General features: G+C 38.6%; 1 protein-coding gene across 1 annotated transcript; it reads right to left on the bottom strand.

Annotated features, from left to right (window-relative positions):
• Positions 1–733: 733 nt before the first annotated feature.
• On the bottom strand, positions 734–1,348 carry LOC149080320 (uncharacterized). Its single transcript, XM_089238717.1, has one exon. It carries the CDS (start codon positions 1,346–1,348, stop codon positions 734–736), a length of 615 nt encoding a protein of 204 aa, XP_089094843.1.
• Positions 1,349–23,749: the final 22,401 nt, after the last annotated feature.

Consider the following 23,749-nt stretch of genomic DNA (forward strand, 5'->3'; position numbering starts at 1 on the left):
GCAGAGCATCCCATTGCGCTCGGGAAGTTCAATACACTCAGTCTAATTTGCTTTTGATCGCTGTTGAAGATCTTTTAAAATTTCTCCGGGACTTCATTAATTAGATTTGGGATTCATCCTGCTCCTCGCTTGCAAATAGTGCCACCAGCGCACTGTCAGGGTGAAGACGCGGTGATCTCCTTATCGGCGCTGGTACCGGAGTTACAGGAGTTGGAGGAGACGGATCCCTCATCTTCTCAGGATGTTCCTCAAGGAATTTCACCATTTTCCTTTTCTTTTCTTTTGATTCCTCTCGACGTAGTATGTCAAGCATCCATGGTCTGTGTAGATGTGGAGCCGGCGAACAGAAGTAAAAGGGCGTCGTTTTTAACCAGCATGTGGTGTAGTGCAGGGGCGTGCCAGGCTCAAGACAAGAGCATTTATCGCTGGCAATCGATTTAAAGCGATGTAACGCTGCCGGGAAAGGCCCATGACCGGTAACAAATAAGATGAGCTCTCGTGACCAGCCCCTGCTCCTAGTATCTACTTTCTTTATAACTTCATGGGTTGATCTGTCTGCTGCATCCGGCATATCCCAATGCAATTGCCAATTTGCTATCATGTCCCTCCAGAGGAGTGATTTTGCGTAAGAAGCTGGATATAAGAGTTCGTCGTAAAAGACTCCAGTATGGCTCGATTCTTTGGCCGCCGCATCCGCTAGCTCGTTTCCCCACTGGCCGTTGTGGGCTTTTACTCAGGAGATGCGTATTGATGGGTGAGATACAAGTATACTCCTTATTTTTCTCGCCATTGCGTTTTCAGAGAGCGGGTTTAGGATGGCCTGGAGACTTGAACGGCTATCCGATCTTATTACAGTCTGCGTCCTGTTTGTAGCTGCATCCAGAGCTGCTGTAAATATAGCGAGCATCTCAGCTTGATATACTGAATTATTTTCTTTCACTTTAGCAGCCCATTTATCCACGATCTCCGCTCCCACGGTTTTTATATAGGCAGCTCCTGTACCTGATTCCTGTTTAGAACCATCTGTGTAGTATACGACGGATTTATCGTCAGGTGTATCATCCTCCGAAGAGTCTAGAAGTACTTGATTAACCTGCAGAGATTCTGCAGGATGCGAGGTCCAGTCTATAGTTTTTTGCTCGAAGGCGTCCGGGACTAATGTTTCCTCTAGCAATGTACATGACTTGTGAAGCTTTAGAAGACGTGTGACTCTTGCCAGGAATTCTGTCTTGAGGGATAATGGCGGAAGCCGCAAGATCACCTGAAGAGCATTCGTAGGTGTAGTTCTGTACGCATCAGAGATATGTAGAAGGAAGGGTCTTTGTATTGAATCGAGCCGTCTGAACATCTGGATCTTGGCAGAATGCCATATTGAAGCTCCATAAGCTATACCACTGTAAAGTAGAGGGATCTCCTCAGAGCCCGTGTCAGTCCCCACTGAGGTCCGGCCATCAGGCGCATCTTCTGAAGAACACGTGACGCCTTTCTCTTCTGTTCTTTGATGTGATCTTCCCAGCTAAGTTGCTTATCGATAAAGACGCCTAAATAACATAGCACGTCCGTTTTCTTGATGGTTTTTCCTTGGAACCAGATAGTGGGAGGTCTTTTCTTTGATATCCACAGGAATTTTGTCTTAGCCATAGCGAGAGTGAGCTTATGCACGTGCAGCCAATTTGACACTGTTCTAAGGGCTTCCTCTGCTAGATCACCTGATCCCTTGACAGCACGGGCAGATGCAATTACCAAAAGGCCATCAGCATAAGCCTGAACTTTGACGTTTGAGGGCCAATTAATTTTCAACAGCTCCTCCAGAACAAGATTCTATAACAAGGGGCCGGACCATGAGCCCTGAGGAGCAGCACCCTTTTGAAGCTCTTTCACAGCTTTTCCCACGTCCGTGATCAACCGGTTCCGTTCACAATCCCGACAAGCCGCAATCCCGACAGACGAAATCCCGACAGTGTTGAAATCCCAACAGGGTCAAAATTCCGACACGGTCAAATTGAAAATTTTAATTTCTCCGTATAAGCCGCACTTCGCGATTTCTGTCGGGATTTGAATTTCTCGCGGCGAGGGGCGTTGGGGCGCCGATGAGAATGATAAATTGCAATCAAATAAATTTTTAAAATTTTAATTTCAAATGTATTATGCAGTGGAGTGTGCGAGAGGTGACGTTATGTCCTGTATGGTTGACAGAAAGCAGAGAAACACAGTTAATTTCGAACAAGAACTCGCGTTAATGCTCAGTTTTTGGATTGAGAGATTTTGCTCTATTTCCATAAAGTAAGCCCAGAGCTATCTCAACAGCATCATTCCCCCAGGTAAAACAAATTTTTCTGAGGCCCCTATCTAGCTATACAGGGTGTCCTGTACGTGCTAGTGCGGCCTTTTCTTATCAACCGTCCGTCGGAGAGGTATAGTTTCAATTCAAAAAATGCTCAAAATACTTTTAAAGATTACCCTTTACCAGTTTTGAGAGTGGAAATAGTGTTTTTTTCAACGGTTAGCTGATGCGAAGATGAATTTGGGAAAGAAAGAACATTCAAAACTGTCTTTGCAGGGAATCGAACCCACGTTCTCTCACTTGCCGGTTGAGCGCCTTAGACTGCAATGGCAACGAATATCTCAATCTTTCGTTAGATCTTGTGTGTGCTGAAGGGACCGTACATGGACTGGTGGCAGTGTAACTGGCACCAGAGTTTGGTCTGAGTTAGGTCCGACCGTTCATCGCATACAAGTTCCAAGGAAAAATTGATATTCTTTGCCTTTGTAGTTTAATGCGATCACCCAGAAAGCTCGAGAACGTGGGTTCAATTCCTAGCAAGAGCACAGTTGAATTTTTCTTTCCTAAATTCATATCGCATCAACCAACCGTTGAAACCTTCGTATGGATAGCATAAAGTGATATCATCCTCGGAAAATACAGTGTGTCTCAAAATAATAATTCTAAATTTGTCTTCGATTTCCCCGTCCTTTAACTTCCAATTAGAAAGTTGTTGCATTGTCTCTCCTGATGCCAACAGAAAAATTGCATGTTTCTAAGTGCAATATTCGCTAAGATATTTGAATTCAAAAACTGGAGAAAAGTTATGAAAGGACAGCAAAAACTAATCGACAACGCTCCTTCCTCTCATTTAGGCTGTCCTTTCCAACTTTCCTTCCGATTTTGAATTCAAATATCTCAGCGAACATTGTACTTGTCAACTTGGAATTTTTTTGTTGGCCTCAGGAGATACAGTGCAGCCCCTTTATAATTAGAAGTTAGAGGACGAGAGGCCATTAAAAATTTAGATTTTTTTATTTTGTTACACACTGTGTAACAAACTTTTTTGAGCGCCTTTTGAACATTTTTTCAAACTGAAATCATCTCTACCACGGATGGTTGAGGAGACAAAGGCCGTACTAACTCTTAAAGGACACCCTGTATGCAACTACACTACCACACAATTTTCATACTCTCTTCAAAATATTAACCAGATAATTGTCATGAGGTCTTCCTGACACTCGAGGCTCCTCAGCAGCCGTGGCATCATAGGCTCCTGGTAAAATGATTATTTTGAACCCCACATAAACTATCTGCTTATTCAAAATTTGCATACTTATACTAGAAAATTGTAAACAAATCTAATTATCACGGGGGAGGAGCATGCGTTGAAGTTAAAAATAGGGGGGCACCAAAATCACTTTAGTGCTTAGGGCCTTCATATGGGTTAATCCGGCCCTGCTAAGCTGCCTTTTACACGTTTACCTTGCTGATTTACTTTTTTCTCTATGATTGCAAAAAGGAAATGCAGTAAAACCTGTCTTCTCAACGGAAAAATTTCGTGCTCCCATGATTTCTTCACTGACAAAATACACATTAAAAAACCTGCATTACCCATTTGCATCATAAGCGCATATATGCGCGGAATTTTCCTGGCCATTATCACCAAAGCGCAGATATGCGCTCCAGTTTTTTATGCATAAGAACAAAACATTAGAATACTATCGTATACTGTATCAAACTATTAAATTTAATTTTTCAAATTATTTTCAATGTATATCTTCATTGAACTAAGTAAAATTATAAATTCTTTGTGTACGCCATTTTGTTTTTCGCTTTTTATCATTTTGAAATATTTCTAACTTTATACAATAAAAAAATTTTGGTGATATGGACCAATTTTCCACTTTTTCGAATGATGCAAATGGGTTTAAACGGAACCTGTCTAACGTGGAAACAGAAAGAAAAATTGTATCCTTTAACGGAAAATTTCACACACGGCGATCAATAGACGATAATCATCAGAATGATATAAAAATGGTATAGGAGGACAATTTATGTAGTAATAGTAAACATTTTTGGTAGGTAAAATTTTTCATCTCAATCTATGCTCTCAAATGAGAGTTATACATTATCAACACCTTAGATTAGCATAAACCTTTTCTGTACTTGATGCAGTGGTTTTGATAAGCCATAACCATAGTAAAACAGTTGCTTTCTGAAATTGTAACAACATTTTTCGGAAGAGCAGGCTTTTCAACAGCAAAAATTAGTGAAAGGGTTGAATTTTCAAATGTTATGAAAGACTTACAAAATTGTATGCAAGCTGTGTGCATTCCGTGGTCGCAAGGCTTAGCAGGGCCGGAATTATTTAGAGAGAGGGAAAGGGGGACAACTGCACTGGTAGCAAAATTTAGAAGGTGACAAATTTTAGGTGGGAACAAAAAGACAGTTATAAAATCTTCGAATTTTACAGTGGTAGGGGCAGCAAGAGACCTTGTTGCTCTTTCCCTTACAAAATTCCTAGTTAAGGTTCTGATGCTGAGGATTACATAAACATTGACGATAATGTACAACCTGAACGTCACACGACAGACAATGACACCCTGATCGAAAATTTTTGAGACAGTTAAAAAGAACGTAAATGTGTCGTTATTTTAAAACACAGTGTAGGTCGGAACTTTATAGAGGTGCTGCCAGAACTTAAATATATTATTTAGTAATTATAGACTGATTATTCATTCACATTCAATTATTTTAAAAATACAATTAATTTTATCATCTTTTTTTAAATTATTTATTTTCAATTAATTTATTTTTATATGTAATTTCAATTACCTCAGAGATCGTTACATAATTTCACACGTTGTATCAATTGAACCTTTATTAAGCGGAAACCTGTGCTCAACGGAAAAAATCTCGGTCCCTTGCGATTCCATTGAAGACTTAATCCTCGAACTGCACTGTAAAAATTAATTTTACCCTTTTATATGTGAAAAGAAATTTCAACTGTTTTAATCCAGGGGTATTCAACCTATCAAACATTGTGAGAAAAACCTGAACTCTCCACGAAGCTCACGGGCGAACAACTCCAGCAATTAACAACGGCTTAATTCGGCGTACAATGGGCCAACGGGAACCCGGTTAATCAGAGGGACAAAATAATTGAAAACATTTTATTAGTTTGAAATTATTTCTTTTTTTCAGTTTAAGTCAATTTTGAAATGATTTTTTTCGGTACGTAAATCATCATGAAAATGAGAGAATTTTAATCATTTATTAGTAATTCACCAATTTTATAATGGAAAAAAACATACGGAAGGGCCTCGTGTGCGTGTGTGTGAGAGAGAGAGAGACACACACACCACACACACACACACACACACGCACACACAATGAGATCTGGTCAAAATTTTCGGCATTCAGAATGTAAATTGGTAATCGGGTGTTTCTAATCAAGTGGGGGCCAAAAAAGACCCCACGAAACCCCCTTCGCCCGGGGCAGGGCCAGATTTGGCAAAGTGGGAGGAGGCGGAAAAATTTAGGGGGGGGGGGTAAAAATTATCGAATTTCAAATTTCAGGGGGGCATCAAAATCATGTTTGCCCCGGGTGGCTAAAATTCTAGTTGCGGCCCTGTCCCGGGATGGGGGTATCATGCTGTTGAGACGGTCCTGGTCAGGGCTTCCTTCAACAAATAAACTTGCTAAGGCAATGCGTACGACCTCGAGTATTTTGGAGCCATCATGGCTCCTACAAGGGTACCAGCCCTGGTGCTCAGGACGACTGTGCATAATTTTTGTTCTGCATACTTTATAATGCAATGTGGGGGTAAAAAAAAAGTCATTTGGCAAAACACTTTACAAATCTGGTGATCAATTTGCCTATATAGTGATCGAATTTATCATGTAATTACGTAATAACAAGGTTATGACATTAATCCTCACGAAGAGGAAAAGTGCCAATCGTGAAAGAAAACAATCGAACTTGGTTTCTAACGTGATTGAATATTTCAGTCATTTTCAAAAAGCCCGCCACCCTCCGCTGGGGAAGAATTTAACTTTCGTTGGTTGTGTGGCGCGTAACTGGCCGTTATAAAAATGATACGTCACAGAAGTTCAAACTGTTATAATACATTTAATATTCTGACGATCCTAAAACGGAAAACACTTTTGACATTAGTTTTTCACAAGGAATCATGTGTGTAATTATCGGCCAGTCGATAGTTTTACCACCCCGTATGTATATATATACACACTCATGTCCATAAATTAAGGATAATACCAGCTCCGGCAAATAAAGGTTCAGAAACAAAACAAACGTTACTTATTCATAAAGCCCATTTATTAAACAAAAGATAAAGAACAAAAACGATGGTGTATGTATGATACCATTCATAAAAACTACGATTTTTGCTCCCTGGAGCAATTGTAAAAAATATCTCCTTTACAAAAACTTACTATCACATGGTTGGTATGATGGTTAATACATTGTATGTCTCCCATGCAATGAAATACAGTCCGTACAACGCCTAGGCATGCTGAGTATCAAATTATCGATCTGATCTTGGGGAAGATCACTCCACTCAGCAAGCAATGCTCTCCGAAGTTCCGGTACACATGTAGGAGGTGGTTGACTGGCTGCAACTCGTCGGCCAAGCATGTCCCACACATGCTCTATCGGATTAAAGTCAGGTGAGAATGCTGGCCATTCCATACGGGTTATATCCTCAGATTCAAGGCATTCGTTTACGATGTTTGCTCGGTGAGGACGGGCGTTGTCATCCATAAACACAAATTCTGCGCCCATGGCACCCCTAAACAAACGTACATGCTGTTCCAGAATGATGTCCAGATAAATTTGGGCTTTCACGGTTCCGGTTTGAACATGCAGATCTGTTCTGGAACCCAGTATAATTCCACCCCAAACGAGCAATGCTGCACCACCGTAACGGTGTCGTTCAATGATGTTGTCTTGGTGGTAACGGGTACCTGGCGTTCTCCATATGAAAGTCCGACGTGAAGCACACTGCAAGCTAAACCTGAACTCGTCGGAAAACATCACACAAGCCCACTGTGACGATGTCCACATTACATGTTCTTTACTCCTGGCTAATCGCTGCCGACAGTGAGTTGCCGTGAGCGGAACACATCTGACAGGCCTGCGAGCATATAGACCAACATCTCCCAAACGTCTGTACACGGTTTGCCTTGAAACTGTGGTGCCCGTGGCTGCAGATAGCTGACGAGACAGGTCGGATGCTGTGCTCCGTCTGCTTCTTTTGGCAGTTACTGCCAAATACCGGTCTTCATTCGGCGTTGTAACTCGGGGGCGACCTGTACTGTGACGTCTACTGATATTTCCGTTATCTTGGAATCGTTGCCAAAGCCTAGAGATGACACTTTGGGCAATTCCAAGTTCCTCGGATACTTCCATCTGAGTACGCCCACATTCCAGGCGGTCGATAATTCTACCACGTAAAAAAATCATCCACATGCGTCCTCTGTGTCATAACTATTCGCTTATGGCACTGAGCGCCTTACAGAACTCTTGTGAACAATTTTACTTCTTTGCCACCATTCCTTATATACCCCCCTCTTACACTCTCGTCATTGTGACGTACTATCGGCATCATCTGGTGGCTTCCTGAAATTTGCATATTAAGCGGTTCAAAACGTCCGATAAGATGACCTTGCGCTGTTGCTAGACGACGGCGGATAGACGAGTATCTGAGGTTATCGAACGCCCCTTCTATATCCAGGGATATGATGGCTACGTCATTACCTCGATTTCTTTGCGTCTTGACGTCTTCCATCATGTCTGCAAGCGCCATTTCTGCTGAACGACCTTGCCGGAATCCATACTGGTTGGCATGCCAACCTTGCAATCCTTGCCTCTCCGTGTAAAACATGACTCGTTGTACCAACATTTTTTCCAGTACCTTCCCGAAGCCAGAGAGTAAAGAGATAGGGCGGTAAGCTTTTGGGTCTCTTGGATGTCTTCCTTTCTTCAATAAAAGGAGTAGCTTACCTTCTTTGAAATGATTTGGAAAACATCCCAGTTGCAGGCACTTATTGTATAGGGAATGTAAAAGATCTGGAAATGCTTTATTTATTGCCTTGACCATCCTGTTGTTCACCCGGTCTAGACCCGGGGATTTCCGCATATTAAGCTGGTCAACGATTCTTTTTATCTCTTGCTTAGATATTGCTCTCATATTCAAATCCGGGTCGAAGTACATACTAGAGCTCATACAAGGAAGACCATAGTCATCGAGGTAAATGTCATTAAGGTGTCTTTCCCCCGCCTGCAAAATTGTTTCGTCGCCAAATTGGCTCACAGTCAGCTGTGGCTTCGTTTTGCATCACATAGAAGCATGATATACGGTACCAAATTCAGAGGCCGTTTTTTCACATAGTGTACGCCAGGCAGATAATTTTGTTTTACGAATCTCTTTACGGTACTGAGCCTGATATTTATTAAATGCCATGCGCAGGCGAATTTTGTGCTCCTGATCTTTTGCTCGTATATATCGTCTTTTCAGAGCTCTGAGCTTCTTGCGTGACACTTCCAGTTCAGTTGTCCACCATGTGCTTTTAGATTTAACTGGCATCTGCGATCCGTTGCTCCCTGAGAGCAACGACCTATTACCTGCCTCTTCTATTACTTGATGCACAGTGTTTGTAATATGCTGAAGTTGATCATACGTTCGGCACTCACGAATCTGCCTTATCAGGACTGGTGTCGTACTTCTGAGGATACGAATAAAATTGAAGAGCTTACGCTGCGTTGTTTTGAATCTAGGGGTTTCAGATAACGGAGATGAGTCGCATATCACCATGTGGATATAGGAGTGACTACTTGCTGATGGTTCCTCTCCCACAGACCATTGTAATGGCATTTGCTAGAGACACGTGATTGCATATAGATAGATCCGGCCAGCCGAATTATCCAGTGTATCCATAGGCCGGTGTGCTGTTGTCGCCATTCAAAAGGAAGAGATCTCTGGACATAAGGAAGTCTAGGATGTCTTTGTTGTGATCTGGCAACATCAAGTGACTGAATATGCAAATTATCTTGTGTATATAAGTTCGATGTTCAGAGGTGTTCGATGCATTCGTTCTCTAGTCATGTAACCTGAGAGGTCTTTAACACGGAGCGGATGCGGACGCGGGTCCGCATACCCTTTCACACGAGCACTGAAGATGCGGGTGTTTCGCCCGCATCTTCAGTGCTCGCTTAGGTTGAAATTCGCGCATAAAAACTATTTTTTCGCAATTTTTGTAATTATTTTTCTCCTTCACCCCTGATTCAGTGCCGATAGGCAGCCTAGAGGCATTCTTTGGTGGTTTAATCTTGAGCCCCATAGAATATGGGTATAAAGATGCCTTCAATCCGATCCTCACAAGTAGTCGATGGGAGAAAATGTCTTAAAAAATGTTCACAAGATTTTGAAAAAAAAATCTGTCTTTTCGGAAAAATATGAAAGAAAAATTCCAAAAACACATCCAATGTTCGAAAAATCCAATCCAAAAACATCCAAAACATTCGATGTTCCAAAAAAAAAAAAGGTTCAGGAAATATCAAAGAATTTGCAAGTAGAAAAAAAGGGGAGGGGTGGAGATTTTCAAAATGTCTGTGCTTAGAAATATTCACATCACAATTCTGTCTTAGACCGGGATTACACTATAAAAGTTTTGTAAAAGCTCTTTGATAAAACGTGAAAAATTCAACCATTAAGATCACCGGTTGCATTTGCTTGAATGCAACCGATGCGCCTATTGGTTGAATTTTTCAACTTTTATAAAAGATCTTTTACAAAACTTTATAGTATAATCCCGGCCTCAAGTCCGGATTACACTATAAAAATTCTATAATAATTCTTTTAAAAAAGCAACTAATAAATTTATCGGTTACACTTGCAATTTATTAGTTGCTTTTTTCAAGTTTTATAAAATAACTTTCATAAACCTTTTAGAGTGAAATCCCATCCTTAGATTAGTCTCACTTCTGAAATATAAAATTTCATTTTTTTAAGTTTATAGACTGAATATCGAGTAAAATAAACTTGTAGGTATCGGGGGAACCACCAAAAATATTCAAGTGCTAGGGTCTTCAAACGACTTAATCCGGCCCTGAGTGAACACAGTACGTGGATAACGTTGTTTAATAAAATTATTTGTTTTAGAGTTTGAAAAAATTAACGGATTAAAAATTTGAAAAATAACAAATATTTAAAATAATATTTCAAATATTTATATTTTTTAAATAATTTTAAAAACTTTAAAAGAAGAAAATTAAAATTTTCAAATTAAATTTAAAAGTTATTAAAGTATGTAGTCAATTAAATATTCGTAATGGCTTATAATTTTGGTCCCGTCAGTGGCCATTGTTGGCAGGTTTTATTGTATAAAATTGTGAAGTATGGACAAAAGGCAGTTAAAGTTGCTATATCTCCATCTCAGAAGAAAACGGAGGGAAAACGGTAGGTACATTATATTAATGAGCAGGGACCCTCATATGATGTTTTTAAGTGTATTTATTGCAAATAATTAAAAAAATCCCGTGAATAATCACCTTCATAAAGTAGCCAAAGATGCGGACGAATTCGCTTCGCATCCGCATCGTGTGAATAGCTCCGAATAAACCTATTGTCAAAACTTCTATGTGCGGATGCGGAGCCCGCACTTAGGTTTTGACACATGCGGACGACGTCCGGACCCGCATGAACATTTCCCAGGTTCGGAGATTTTTCGGCTCGTCTGAAAGGCGCAGTATATTCCAATTGTTAAAACTTCTTCCGGACCCGCGTCCGCATCCGCTCCGTGTGAAAGGGGCCTTAGTGAAGTTGGGAATTTGAAATAAATATTTTTACATTATTTTTAGAAAAAACAAAAAATACAGTATAAACATACACACACAAAATTATTAGGCACCAACTGATTTTTGAGAAAAAGTAAAACAAAATTCTAACAAAAAAATTACCGATAAATTTACTAAAATTGAAATCAATATTTTTTGTAATTACCTCTGTGGCTTATCAAAGCCAAAAAAAGATTTGGCGTGGATTCAATTAATCAGAGTGTCATAAAAGACATCATTTCAAGCCTGTAATTATGGCGGCTTATAGACGCTCGGTGGAAGAAAATTGCCTTCATTCTGCATATGCGAAGAAGTTTTCCATGAGGTTGAGGAACAAGTCGTCCATGAAAGGACATTGATGTTTTCTTGCTTGAACCGCTGTTTTGTGTGACCTGACACATTAATTGACGCATTATACTAATGCTATATAATCAGGGCCGTATTTATGTTTTTGCCGCCTGTGGGCTATACAAATTTTGCCGCCCCCTCCCATTTCAGTCTAACTTTTTACCCCCTCCTTCCACCCCCCCCCCCTCCATGACATTACTTAATAAATCATAACCAAACAAAAACAAAAAAATGGTACTCTATATAGTTGCGCCTAAATTTTACTTTTCTGTCCTGTTTTCGTATTCTATTCCGATCCATAACGATTGCCATATAACGGGGGGGGGGGAGGGTTGCTTAACCCCCGGCCTGCAGGCGTCTACACATCGATGAAGAACACTGATAAATTTAATTCCTTAATTGCAATGTATGGTGCATATCATACATTCGCATACGAAATTATCTCATACATTCGCATACGAAATTATGGTTGTGCGTACTTGGTTGTAGTCCAGCAACAAAATTAATAATGCATTACATTTTTCTATTCTATACGTATCATATTTAACCGCGCGCGTCCTAAAGTGTATTTTGAAATAATGAAATGCTTTTTCAAAAATTTTTCGTGGACCGATTGAAATTCTCGATGGGGCCCGCCAGTGGTTTGTGCACTCGTGTCATTTGAATGTGCTTGCATTACTTGAATGTACAGAGTGTTCCACAATCGCCTGACGGTTTTCAAATGAGGAATAGTAAGAAAACGGTGACAGTTATAAAGTCATACTTGCGAAATGTAAATGTGCGAAGTCAGGAATTTCAGCTACGTCATTCATGTTTGAAGGGATTGTCTAGTTATTAAAATAAGATGAAAAAAAATTACTTTTTATGTGGAGCACTTGTGCCCAAAAACCGAATTAAAAAGTTGTTGCCCTGTCTCTTCTGATGCCAAAACGAAGAAATTTTCACGTTTCTAAGGAAACAATATTCATATAGATATCTGAATTCAAAAATTATCAAAAATTCATTGTCTGTTAGTTTTTGCTGGCTTTTTTCCCCCCGATTTTTGAATTCAAATATCTCAGTAAATACAAGGAGCTTAGTAATTAAACTGTTTTTGTTCCTTCCATTTTTGTTCTTTGCCCTTGAAAATTAATTTAGTATTTAAAAGGTTAGAATAATACATAGTTTACAGATTTTCTGCTGTTATACCGAAATCAATTTTTGCGAAAACTTTTTACGTGATATTTAAAAATGAGCCACGTTTAAAATCAGTGACCAAAAATGCATCACGAAACTTGGCATGTTCATCAGTTTCCAGACAATTTTCCAAAATTTCAATTCCACAGGTCTGAATAATCAAATTTATAAATAATGTTGAATTATAAGTATAAACTCTTCTATTCGAGTGCTCAATTCTTTAATAATTCGACCTCTTTTTCTATGACATCAAGAAAAAATATAACCGCAACGTGGGTCAAATATATAACATGGGCGTTATAGTATGTGGTGCTGCTGAAAAACGTTCTTACAGGGAAGATGGGTTTCTCGAGGACGGATCTCGATGACGTCACGAATCTGAGGAGGCTGCTTTCTACTCTAGGACCGATGTGTGCAGTGCTGTTTCCAAAACCTAGCACATGGCACAAATCTCGATGTCTTTCACTGCGCCAATGATCGTATGAGCACCAGTTTTCTTCTTATCAAGGGTAGGCAAAATATCATGAAATAGATTGTGTAATGGCCAATAATAATTTACTGAGTAAAGAGCAGGGAATTAGATTACTTCAGATTAACTTAGATCACTCTAAAGCGGCTACTTACCATTTAGAAAAAAACTGCCAACGAAATGAACGTGGACATAGTACTTGCCCAAGAGCCCTGGTCCACAGTGCAAGGTCCGGAACTCAAGGGTATCCCCTTGACTTGGTCACGCTGGACACCTCAAATAATGGGAAGGCTGCGATCATGATCCGCAACAGAGCACTTCATGGAGCTGTGTTGTCGGTTATGAATAACTCGGTAGCGGTGCAACTGCACTTAGACGGGAGTTGATCGTGGCTCGTTCGTATTCCTCTCCATACAAGGACATAAAAGAAGCTATCCAGGAGATTGAGGAGATCGTGATAAAGAATGGAAGGCACGGGATCATTATTGCCGTAGACTGGAATGGACACAACTCTCTATGGGGTTATTCCGATAATAATGAAAGAGGTGAAGACTGTTGGTAGGTGGGTTCGTGAAATGTAAGATGCAAAGAACACAACTCACGGTGAAACATAACAGGTTATATTATTAACAAAGATTAAGGTTACATGACTAGAGAACGAATGCATTGAACACATCTGAACATCGAACTTATATACACAAGATAATTTGCATATTCAGTCAGTTGATGTTGCCAGATCACAACACCCCTTCACTCTAGTTGGTGAATTCATCAATTCCGTAACGCCGTGGACGCACAACAGTTCGTTCGGGTCTTTGGCGAATTTCTTCCGGAACCTCTATTTTCGGAGAGTCCATAGGAATTGAAGAAGATGCGGCGGCAGTTGCTTCGATATCGACAGATGGACTGGAACCACAAAGTTGCGGCAAAGGAACTCGAGATTCTACATTATCTCGGCTTCCCTGGATCATTTGATCTACATGACGCCTAACGACAATTCCGTCATTAGTCACAGTTCTGTATGACACAGGACCTGTTGGCTGTAGCACGGTCGCAGGAATCCACGATGAACCTTTGGTATAGTTTCTGATCAGGACCGGATCATTTACACAACTCTCTCGTAGGGCGATTACCGTTTTTCTTGTAGGCATCCATCTCCTGCTTCAACCTTCTTTCTGCGGTGAGATCAGGATGAAGATTGTCAAGAATCGTGCGGAGCCTCTTTCCCATGAGCAGCTCTACAGAACTTGTACCTGTAGTTGCCGTAGGAGTGCAGTGCTGCTGGAGGAGAAAGTTCGCCAGTCTCTGCTTCCACGATCCTCGCACAATACGCTTTAAGGCATCTTTGACGGTCTGGACAGTTCTCTCGGCTTGACCATTCCCGGACGGTCGCCTTGGCGCAATCAGGGCTTGACGAATGGTGTTACGGTCACAGAACCGTTTGAATTCTTCCGCTATGAACTGACCTCCGTTGTCGGATACCACAACGTCTTGAATCCCATGTGTAGTGAAGATCTCCCGAAGGATACCAATAGTTGCTTCAACAGTTGTTGATGCCATGTGACGAACTTCGACCCATTTAGAGAATGAGTCCACAATTCACAAGGAACTCTTGACTTTGATATGGCCCAGCGAAATCAAGATGAATTCGTGACCATGGTTTTGCAGTTATTTCCCAAGGATGTACAGAGGCTTTTGGTGGTGCGTGTCTTGTCAGCTGACACGTCATACAGTGATTCTCCACACCGACGTCGAGGCCTGGCCACCAGACGCATGAGCCGCTGAAAACCTTAAACCATGTCGGTAAATACCTCCGTTAGGGCGGTATTCACCGACATCACGTTTAAACTATAGTCACAATTTTTTAATAAGCGATCGACACGGATTGGTTAAATTCAGGTTTTTAACCAATCTATGTTCATCTCTCATTCAAAAATTGTGACTACAGTTTAAACCATGTCGGTTAATACGGCCCTTAAAGAGGCAGAGCCGGGATCATGGTGGTTTCGTTGTTGTTTCGAATAAATCTGCTTTGGCTCTTCTCTGTAAGTAGTGATTCCCAAAGGGTGTTCAACGTTCCATGATGAGGGGTTTCGCGAGTTATTTTTTGGAATGAAATTATATTGAACGTGGTAATAAGCCTGTGGGGGGGAGGATCCAAATAGGTGTGCTGAAGCACATTTTTGAATTAAAGCAGGGAAGAAACCGAATTGCTTCAGCATGAAAGAAGTGGCACAGCGTGAACCGATTATCCGAAGGCCATCTCCTGTCTATGGTTTGCAGCTATCAAGCCTCGCATTCGGAAAAGAACCTGTAGGGAACTGGAAGTTATTTCAGCGAAGGTGGCGCAACTACCTCACCCGCTGTCAACTGGACCAGAATTTTTCCCATGGCCCCCTCTTAACCATTTCTCATTCCTGTGTCCCCCGTCCCTGCGAAGAAGATTAATTTCCTTTTCCCCACCCCGTTTTTCCGTTAGAATATAATTATTCAAATATTGTTTTAAATTTAAGTATGTCTAAATTTAATCTAATTAATTTTTAGTTTATGAAAATAACGAAAAAACGGAATAAAAATAGTAGAGTACAGTAACAAAAAATATAATAAATTAAATTTTCAATGTTTTATTTCAATTTTATTTTTTCAAGCAATGTAAACTTTGCGCTTGAAGACGGCCCAATGTCATCAAGTTACTGTTCTAGAAGAAATTTGTATTATTTACAAATTAGTTTTTCTTGGGTAAATGTTTATAAATTTATTCAGAATTATCAGCTGTACGCATTGCTATAATGATAAAAATCGCAGATGTGGTAGCAAGAAGTTTTATATTACTTTTATTCTCTTCATGCAGATAAAAGTAGTAATGAGGAAGTAGCTACACAATTGAAAGTTAGAAGTTCAACCTTTCACATCATTTTCAATTATAATACATGTATCAAGAGTATAGGTTCATGTTGTAGCACTACTCTGAATCAAAAAAAATAAATAAATGAGATAAATAAATAAACTGAAATAAATAAACTAAAATAAATGTGAAAAATTTTAGAATATTTGTTTGAATCATTCATTCCAGAGAAATTACGTACGCGGAGACAAAACTCTTTATTTGGAAAAAATGAGTTTAAATAATTTGTGAACATGTAATGATTCATATCAGAATTTCAAGCCCATCAGAAAATATAAATAATCAGGTTTTCAAATAACAAAAGTATCGGTTTGTTGACTAAGCGGACCCGTGAAAGTCGAGAAATGCACAAGAATGTAACATATTTAAAAATTCATCAATAATTGCTGATTTGCCCAATTTCTTCAACTTTTCGAGGGTTACATTTAAAGTGTGTGTACTTTGATGCATGCATCAAATTTGTAAATATTTTTGTTTACAAGCAAGAGTTGAATTTTTTTTTTTAAAATGATCGTGCACACCACTACTGCGTGCGCAATTTCCTCTGCTCAAATTTGAATTTCTGCATAAAAAAATTGTTTTGTGTCCTAAAATGTTTGTTTCATGCAATGAACTAGCCTTTTTAAGATATGTGAAGTGAAATTTTTAAAACTTCAAAATTTCAAATTTTATGGAATCTTTCAGAATTTGAATTTTAATGAAGATCTTAAATTTCAATCAAGATGTCAACCATTCTAGTTCATTTTATGTGCCTAAGCAAGGGACACATACCAGACAAATTTTATGGAAATAGGAAACATAGTTCATGAGATATCATGTGCGCAACGACAAAAATTGATGTTTTGAGAAAAACACGCTTAAAGATTGTGAAGTATGAATTTTGATGAAATTATAATTTTTCTAAACTCAATGCCATATTCAGATTCATGAGAATAGCTTCAATATGTTCAATAATATAATCAGTTTTTAACATTACCATCATGTTTTCTCACTTTAATTTGCCATTTTGATGTTTTGACATGCCTCCGCTTCAAACGGTCGACATGCAACAGGTTAAAAACAGCCACAAATATGAGAACTATTGAGATAAAAAAATTCACTTGAATTTATTCTGCAGTCTGTATTTTACATTTAATATGTTTTGTAAGTAATATTTGTGTGAGTGAGAGAGACTAACACAAGAAAACTGACAGAAAAGATTAGTTGACATAATATTCGAGGTTTCGTTAATTTTTGAATTTGTGGTAAAAAAAAACATTCTCAATGTTATTGTATTTTTTAGACCCTGGCCAATGACGTCAGCATGCATATATGGATCGCTTATTTATATCTGGTATTTTGGCGTAAGGACTAGCCAGCCTGGAATTTCTGAAATTTTTATTTTTGAACATTTTTGACACAAGGAGTATAAACATTTTGAAGAAAGTCCAATTCTGAAACTTTCTTCGACACTCACTGGACCACTACACTTCTTACGGGGTAAAAAATTTTTCAATGCATCAACAATAATTTTTAAATTGTTCTTTAACCGGTGAGTGAGTTCATTTTTTTCACTGGTATATTCACTGGTTTGAGAGTTCAGCTTCAGTTTTTTAGCTGAAGCAGTAGAGGTTTCTGAAATCTCCGGAGTTGTGGAATCTGATGAGTAACGATTCCCACAGAATTTATTGAAGTTGAGACAAAGAAAATAATTCGTACTATGTGGAAAAACGTCTAAAGTGGGAACGTTATAAGCGGGATCAGCTGTATATGGGGAGGGGACCAATTTTCAAAGAAGGTTCAGTTGTGTAAATTCCGCATTTATATATACTCAGTTATCACGCAGATTCTTGAATGGCATATAAATGAAGTTGCATTGTATTAAGTAATAGTTTATTAAAAAACCAGCAAACAACAAGTGTATTTAAATATTGAATGATACATATGACACATATGCATAAGGCAATGAAAATTGCTACGACAAACGTCAACCAGTATTTAAGGGCCTCAAAGTTTAAGTTTCGAATTTTGACGTACCACACATATGTAATGATTTACGTATTTTGCGTAGCTGAGCATTTCGCTTATAAGTATAGACATGAATAGAAAAAGTCCTCGAATTATTATCAAACTCTACATTCCACAGTACCTTGTGCAGGGTCTGAACAAATACATAGTACTAATTTATCCTTGCAATTCAAGAAAACAAAGCGCGTGGAACAACCTTTTTAAAAAGTTTTCCTACAGTAACTAAATAAGTCCTTATTTGATATTTTAAAGAGATTCAATAAAGTGGCACTGTATATACATTGTGTATAGGTAACCGGGCGTATGGTATTTTGCCGTAGCCGGTCAATTTGTCAAACTCAACTTGTCACGGTACAAATTTGTCGCAGCTCCAATTCGTCGCGGTACAAATTTGTCGCAGCTCCAATCCGTAGCTGTACAAGTTTGCCGCCGCACAGTGGTCAATATAGCGAATTTAGGAGGAAAAAAAATGTTTTCTCGAAAACTAATGAATATTTTTGAAAAATTCTTTTTGCTTCACATCAAAAATAGGCATCCACACACCACACAGGCCGAGAAGTATAATTTAATAATAATAACGTTTGGTAATTTTAAAACTACTTTGGAATGATTACTACGTTTTCTACATTTTTGCAATTCTTTCCATTTCAATGAAATAATTACTTATTTCTATAATTAATCTTTCCATCTTTTACTGATGTTTCCTACTTTTCCGATTGACTGTCTCCAAAATAATAATGCATCACTCATATTTATTACGAATAATATTTAAAAAATGATAGTAATACCAAAGCACATTCTAAGCAAAATATTGCCGTGAAAACTGGGGGGAACACTTAATTGAAGTTTAATATGTAAAAAAATCAAGATTTTTACTCAAAAAATAATAAATTATTCTTTTATAACACAAAACATTAAAAATAAACAGTGCAAATAAACAAAATCTATGATTTGGGGGCTTGATCACCGATTGAGCATTTCAAATCGGAATGAAATTTTTCATAAAAAACAACCAAACTCCGCTGATTATTAAATACTTACAAATATATACTCGCAATTCTACAAACACTTAAAAATATATATCATTTCATTCTCGGAATTAATGTACAGTGATTTTGCATATAAATTAAAAATTCACCTAAAACGCACCCACACCTTATGCGTAGTGTCAATCACTGTAAGACTCTTAGGATCTGCTTTTTTCTCCCTTTTCTGTCTCGCTAAATTTCAGCAAAGTCAAAACCTCTTTTGGCAATGCTCCCTTTTTTGGGGCAGTTTTTTGTGGGCAGTTCTCTTATAGAAGATACTAGATGATCTATCTGATGATGTAAGAAGATAGTTCATCAAATCTTCATTAGTTGTTTGACGTGAAATTTTTCTTGATCTATATTCTCTGGCTTGCTTATAGTCTTTATGTCTGGCTTCTTGTGCTTCCTCCGTCAACTGACCAACGGGAAGTAGCAAATGTTGTATAACATATGCACCATGAACCAAAACTTTGTGAACAGTAACTGGCACGTAAAACCAACTGCAAAGTTGCACGTAAAGCTTTGAAGTAGTGTTTGCAAACTCTCTAAATTTTTCGACATCTATTTCATGTTAGAGGCCGTACGTTGGCCGGATGATGTAAGATTGGCTCGTGCTGCACAGCACAACACTCGCTGCTTCTATGTTCTTCCAAGAGACTTTTTATTTTTGCCTTCTTGGTCCTCGGGCCACTATCTTCGAAATTCTTTTGAGGTCTGCTCCGATCTTTCTGGACTATTTTGGATGGAATAGCTATTTTCCCTTGTAACCATGCTGAATGTTTGTCGAGGAAACGTGTCAAGGTCTTGTTACTAGATCTCCACTTTTTTGATAAGAGACTGATGAAACATTTGATTTTCAAACGAAACTTACTACACTTGACTTCCAGGCTATGTTCAAATTTTGACTTTTCATCAATATATTGGATTAACAGGTCTGCAGACTTTTTAAAAGGCAAGCTCAACCCAATATTAGCGCAAATAACGTCAAACAACTCTAGACGAGTCACAGATAAGGCCATTTCAAAAACTTCTTACGTAAAAAGGGGCGGCTACGCATAATGCAAAACGTTCACCAACAACATGTAGTACATCAGAAAAAACATTTCACGATTGAACAGAGTTAAACTTTGTTTATAACTCACTTTTTTGCTCAACACTACTCAAAAATAAGCCAAACTTCAAGCACGAATTACGAAAATTATTTCCTCTACTCGGAGCTTGGAAAATATCGAACCGAAAAGGAAAAAGAACTAAAAATGAATAGCAAGAAGAATTTCATAGTTCCACTCAAATGCAACCGAATGACAACCTAGGGAAGTTAAGCTTTTTATCACATTTCGGCGAGAGCCCCATCTGAGTCAGTCATTACCCTTCTTTGACCCCCCGGAACCCCCCAACCCCCGATGTAAACAAATATCACGAAACAAATATCATCCAAGATGCACCAGACATTTCTCTACACACCCATATGGTTTTTTTTTCCCCGAAGCAAAAAATTCATTTTTTATTTTTTTCCAGCTAATTTCCCGATTTGGACCACTGTGCGCCGTGTCAATTCGTCGTGACGTCAATTTATATATTATAGCGCAGAATCAATTTTCGTCGAACCGTCGGTTCTTCACTGTACATGTTCCACACGAGCTTGTATGTAGGTTTTTGTCTTACACGTGAAATAAAAAACATGAACAAAAGTGTACACGCAGTTAACGGAAATGTCATCGAAATTAAAATTACAATATCAATAACATTTAAAAATTTAACTGCATATAAACATTTAATTATATTTGAAAATTCACTTATAAAAATTTGAAATGTTAAATGCTTGATTTTTGCTGTGATAAAATTTCAGTATCTCTATAAGGACCTGAAATATTTAATTAATTAATAATTCAATTAAATTAATATTTAATTTTCACCGTATAAGCCGCACTTCCCGCTTTTGTTGGGATTTCTATTTTTCACAGCGAAGGGAGTGGGGTGGTGGATCTTGGTGTGCTCCCCAACGCCCTTCACTGCGAGAAACGGAAATCCCGGCAGAAATGCGGTTTATATGGTGAAAATTAAATTTTTAAAATTTATTGGATCCCAATCTTGTACGTTCCAATGTCCCTCGATGAGTTCAATGAATACTTTCCTTCATTTGTTAATTAAAATTAAAACAGAGATGGGAAGGGGGAACATTTTCAAATAAATGAGAAAAAAAATTAGTTTCATTTTTTACGCCTAAAGCAACTACACTATATATTTATAAGATCACAACAAACATGAATTTTAAAGCAATTCAAATTTGTCGAGACAAAATGACTTGGCTACAGCTTTGTACAGCGACGAAATGAGCCTGCGACAAATTTGTACAGCGACGAAATGAGTCTGCGACAAATTTGTACCAGGACGAAATGAGCCTGCGACAAATTTGTATCGTGACGAAATGAGCCTGCGACAAATTTGTATCGCGACGAGTTTGTAGCACGACAAATTGACGCTGCGATAAATTGAACGCGACGAATTATCCCGCGACAAGTTGAGCGTGACGAATTGACGTTGACCCGTATTTTGCTGGCGAACCGTTGATCCTAGAGGCATACTTCCAATTTGAAAAAAGTATCCAAATAACGTGTGTTACAAGGAAAGGGTCCAAAGGTGTGTGTCATCCTCAAAAAAGTTTCGAAAGAATTACCACTATTGCTACTCATTTAAATCATTTGAATATGCACAAAAAATATAAAAACATCCGGCGGAATTATTATGGGCACTCAAAAAAAATGTAAATATTAATATTTTGAACGGTTATAGGCGCCAATAATTAATTTTAAAATCATGCAACACCCAATTGCTGAATGTTAGATTGACGTCATTCGAACAACACATGATTATGTACAGCACATATAGAGAAAGAAAGAGAAAAATAGCCTCTCTCCTTCTCTCCCTCTCTCACTCACAGAAAAAAATGATTATTGCATGATTATTGTATTCATGTGTTATTCTTTCTATGTGGTTTTTGTTCTGTCTTTTATATGTATTTTGCGTTTGTTTTTGCAAAAAAACCAAAAAAAAACCTGGTTGGAAAGGGGGGGGGGGAAGAAGTACGAGTGATGATGGGTAGCCAACTGCTGTTATTTTTAATAATTTTTGTGGCTTTAATACTTGCAAAATTTTTTGTTCTTGTGTGTTTCTCTGGGTGAGATGAATGTACTTAAATTTTTTCATAATCTAAGGTTTAAGGAACAGAAAGAGTGACCCCCCCCCCCCTCCCGGTCCAGTGTGCCAAACCAGAACCAGCTACAGTAAATATGAACAAAACTATTTATTCTTACGCTTCTGCAGAGTAAAACAAACGAGCTGAAGCACTTCACACAAATAAGGATACAGCGAAGACTACACCAAAGTCGCTAAATCATTTCTCCTCGGATGAAAGAAAGTAATTCACTATGTAGGTTTTTTTTCCTTCTGGAGTATGCTAAATGTTTGCTTGTCACGTGATGTTATGTGACCAGCATTGATTGGACATTGAGACATGTGTTACTGGGGTGCGGAATCTTGAAATTTTCGGTGAACTCACCGCAATACAATGACGGTCACTCGTGGGAAATTTCCCTTTCGCTTTTCTTTCAACATTAAACAAAAGAATGATTGGAAGTAAAAAAAAAATGCGTTCAATGTCAATGCCTTTCTCGAATTCTTCCGATGGGTTGCGGTTTTTCTCTAGAACGTGTCCCACGATTCTTGGTCGGCGACGTAGGGTAAGGTAATTAAAGTAAAAGATAATAAAAAGTCTTTGTTGGACATAAAACCGCAAAAACCACAGCCGGCGTGTGTTTGTTCCGAACAAGTACGGGATTTCCTTCACGCCGGCTGTGGTTTTTGCGGTTTATGTCCAACAAACACTTTTTATTATTTTTTACTTTAATTACCTTGCCCTGCGTCGCCGACCAAGTATCGTGGGACACGCGCTTCATGTGATTCAAATGACCGGAATCCCCTCACAGACGAGGTGGGGAACAAAAAAAAGGAAACAACAGGGCATAATTGTATGACAGTCAAAATTACTCGACGTTTTCACTTCAACTGGAAGTCCAAATGTTTGGGAAATGATAATTTCTATACAGTGAATCGATGTAATTGTAGATTACAAAAATGTGTGGCTATAATAGTTGTTCATTGTATATTAACACTTCAAAAGCCCTAAACTTTAATGATCGACTAATTGACCGATTGTTCACAGAGATACGATATCAGGGTCGCAACTACATCCTTTTAGTCAACCGGGGTAAGCACCCATCTTGACGACCCCTTTTAATGTTAAAGGAGAGGTTAAAAAGTGAAATTTGTGCCCCCTCTGATCCGACGTCTGGCTCACCAGACTCCCTAGTTGGAACCCCCAGGTTCCTCCTTAGTTGCGGTCCGGCTCAAATCACACAGTTAAAAACACACCTTCGAAACACCAAACTGGCAATCAGCAATGTCGACAGCTTTCCATAAAGCCTTTGAAAAAAATTGGCGGTGCCCTCTGTGAGAGCCACAATGCATTGTTTGAGAAACACTGATGAAGAGTATTTCGGTTCTTTTCTTTTGGACAACTTTTAAAGAGCTGGACTCGATGTATTATCTGCTTTGCTTAGATATGGAATACAAAACAAAAAATACTTTTTAAAAGGTGCAAAATTACGCGTTGTTTCGTTCAAATCTTCAGGAG

This window comes from Pholcus phalangioides, unplaced genomic scaffold, assembly GCF_987345545.1.
Source record: "Pholcus phalangioides strain wild (caught in Gottingen) unplaced genomic scaffold, Ppha-v1.0 ptg000011l_1, whole genome shotgun sequence".
Taxonomy (NCBI): domain Eukaryota; kingdom Metazoa; phylum Arthropoda; class Arachnida; order Araneae; family Pholcidae; genus Pholcus; species Pholcus phalangioides.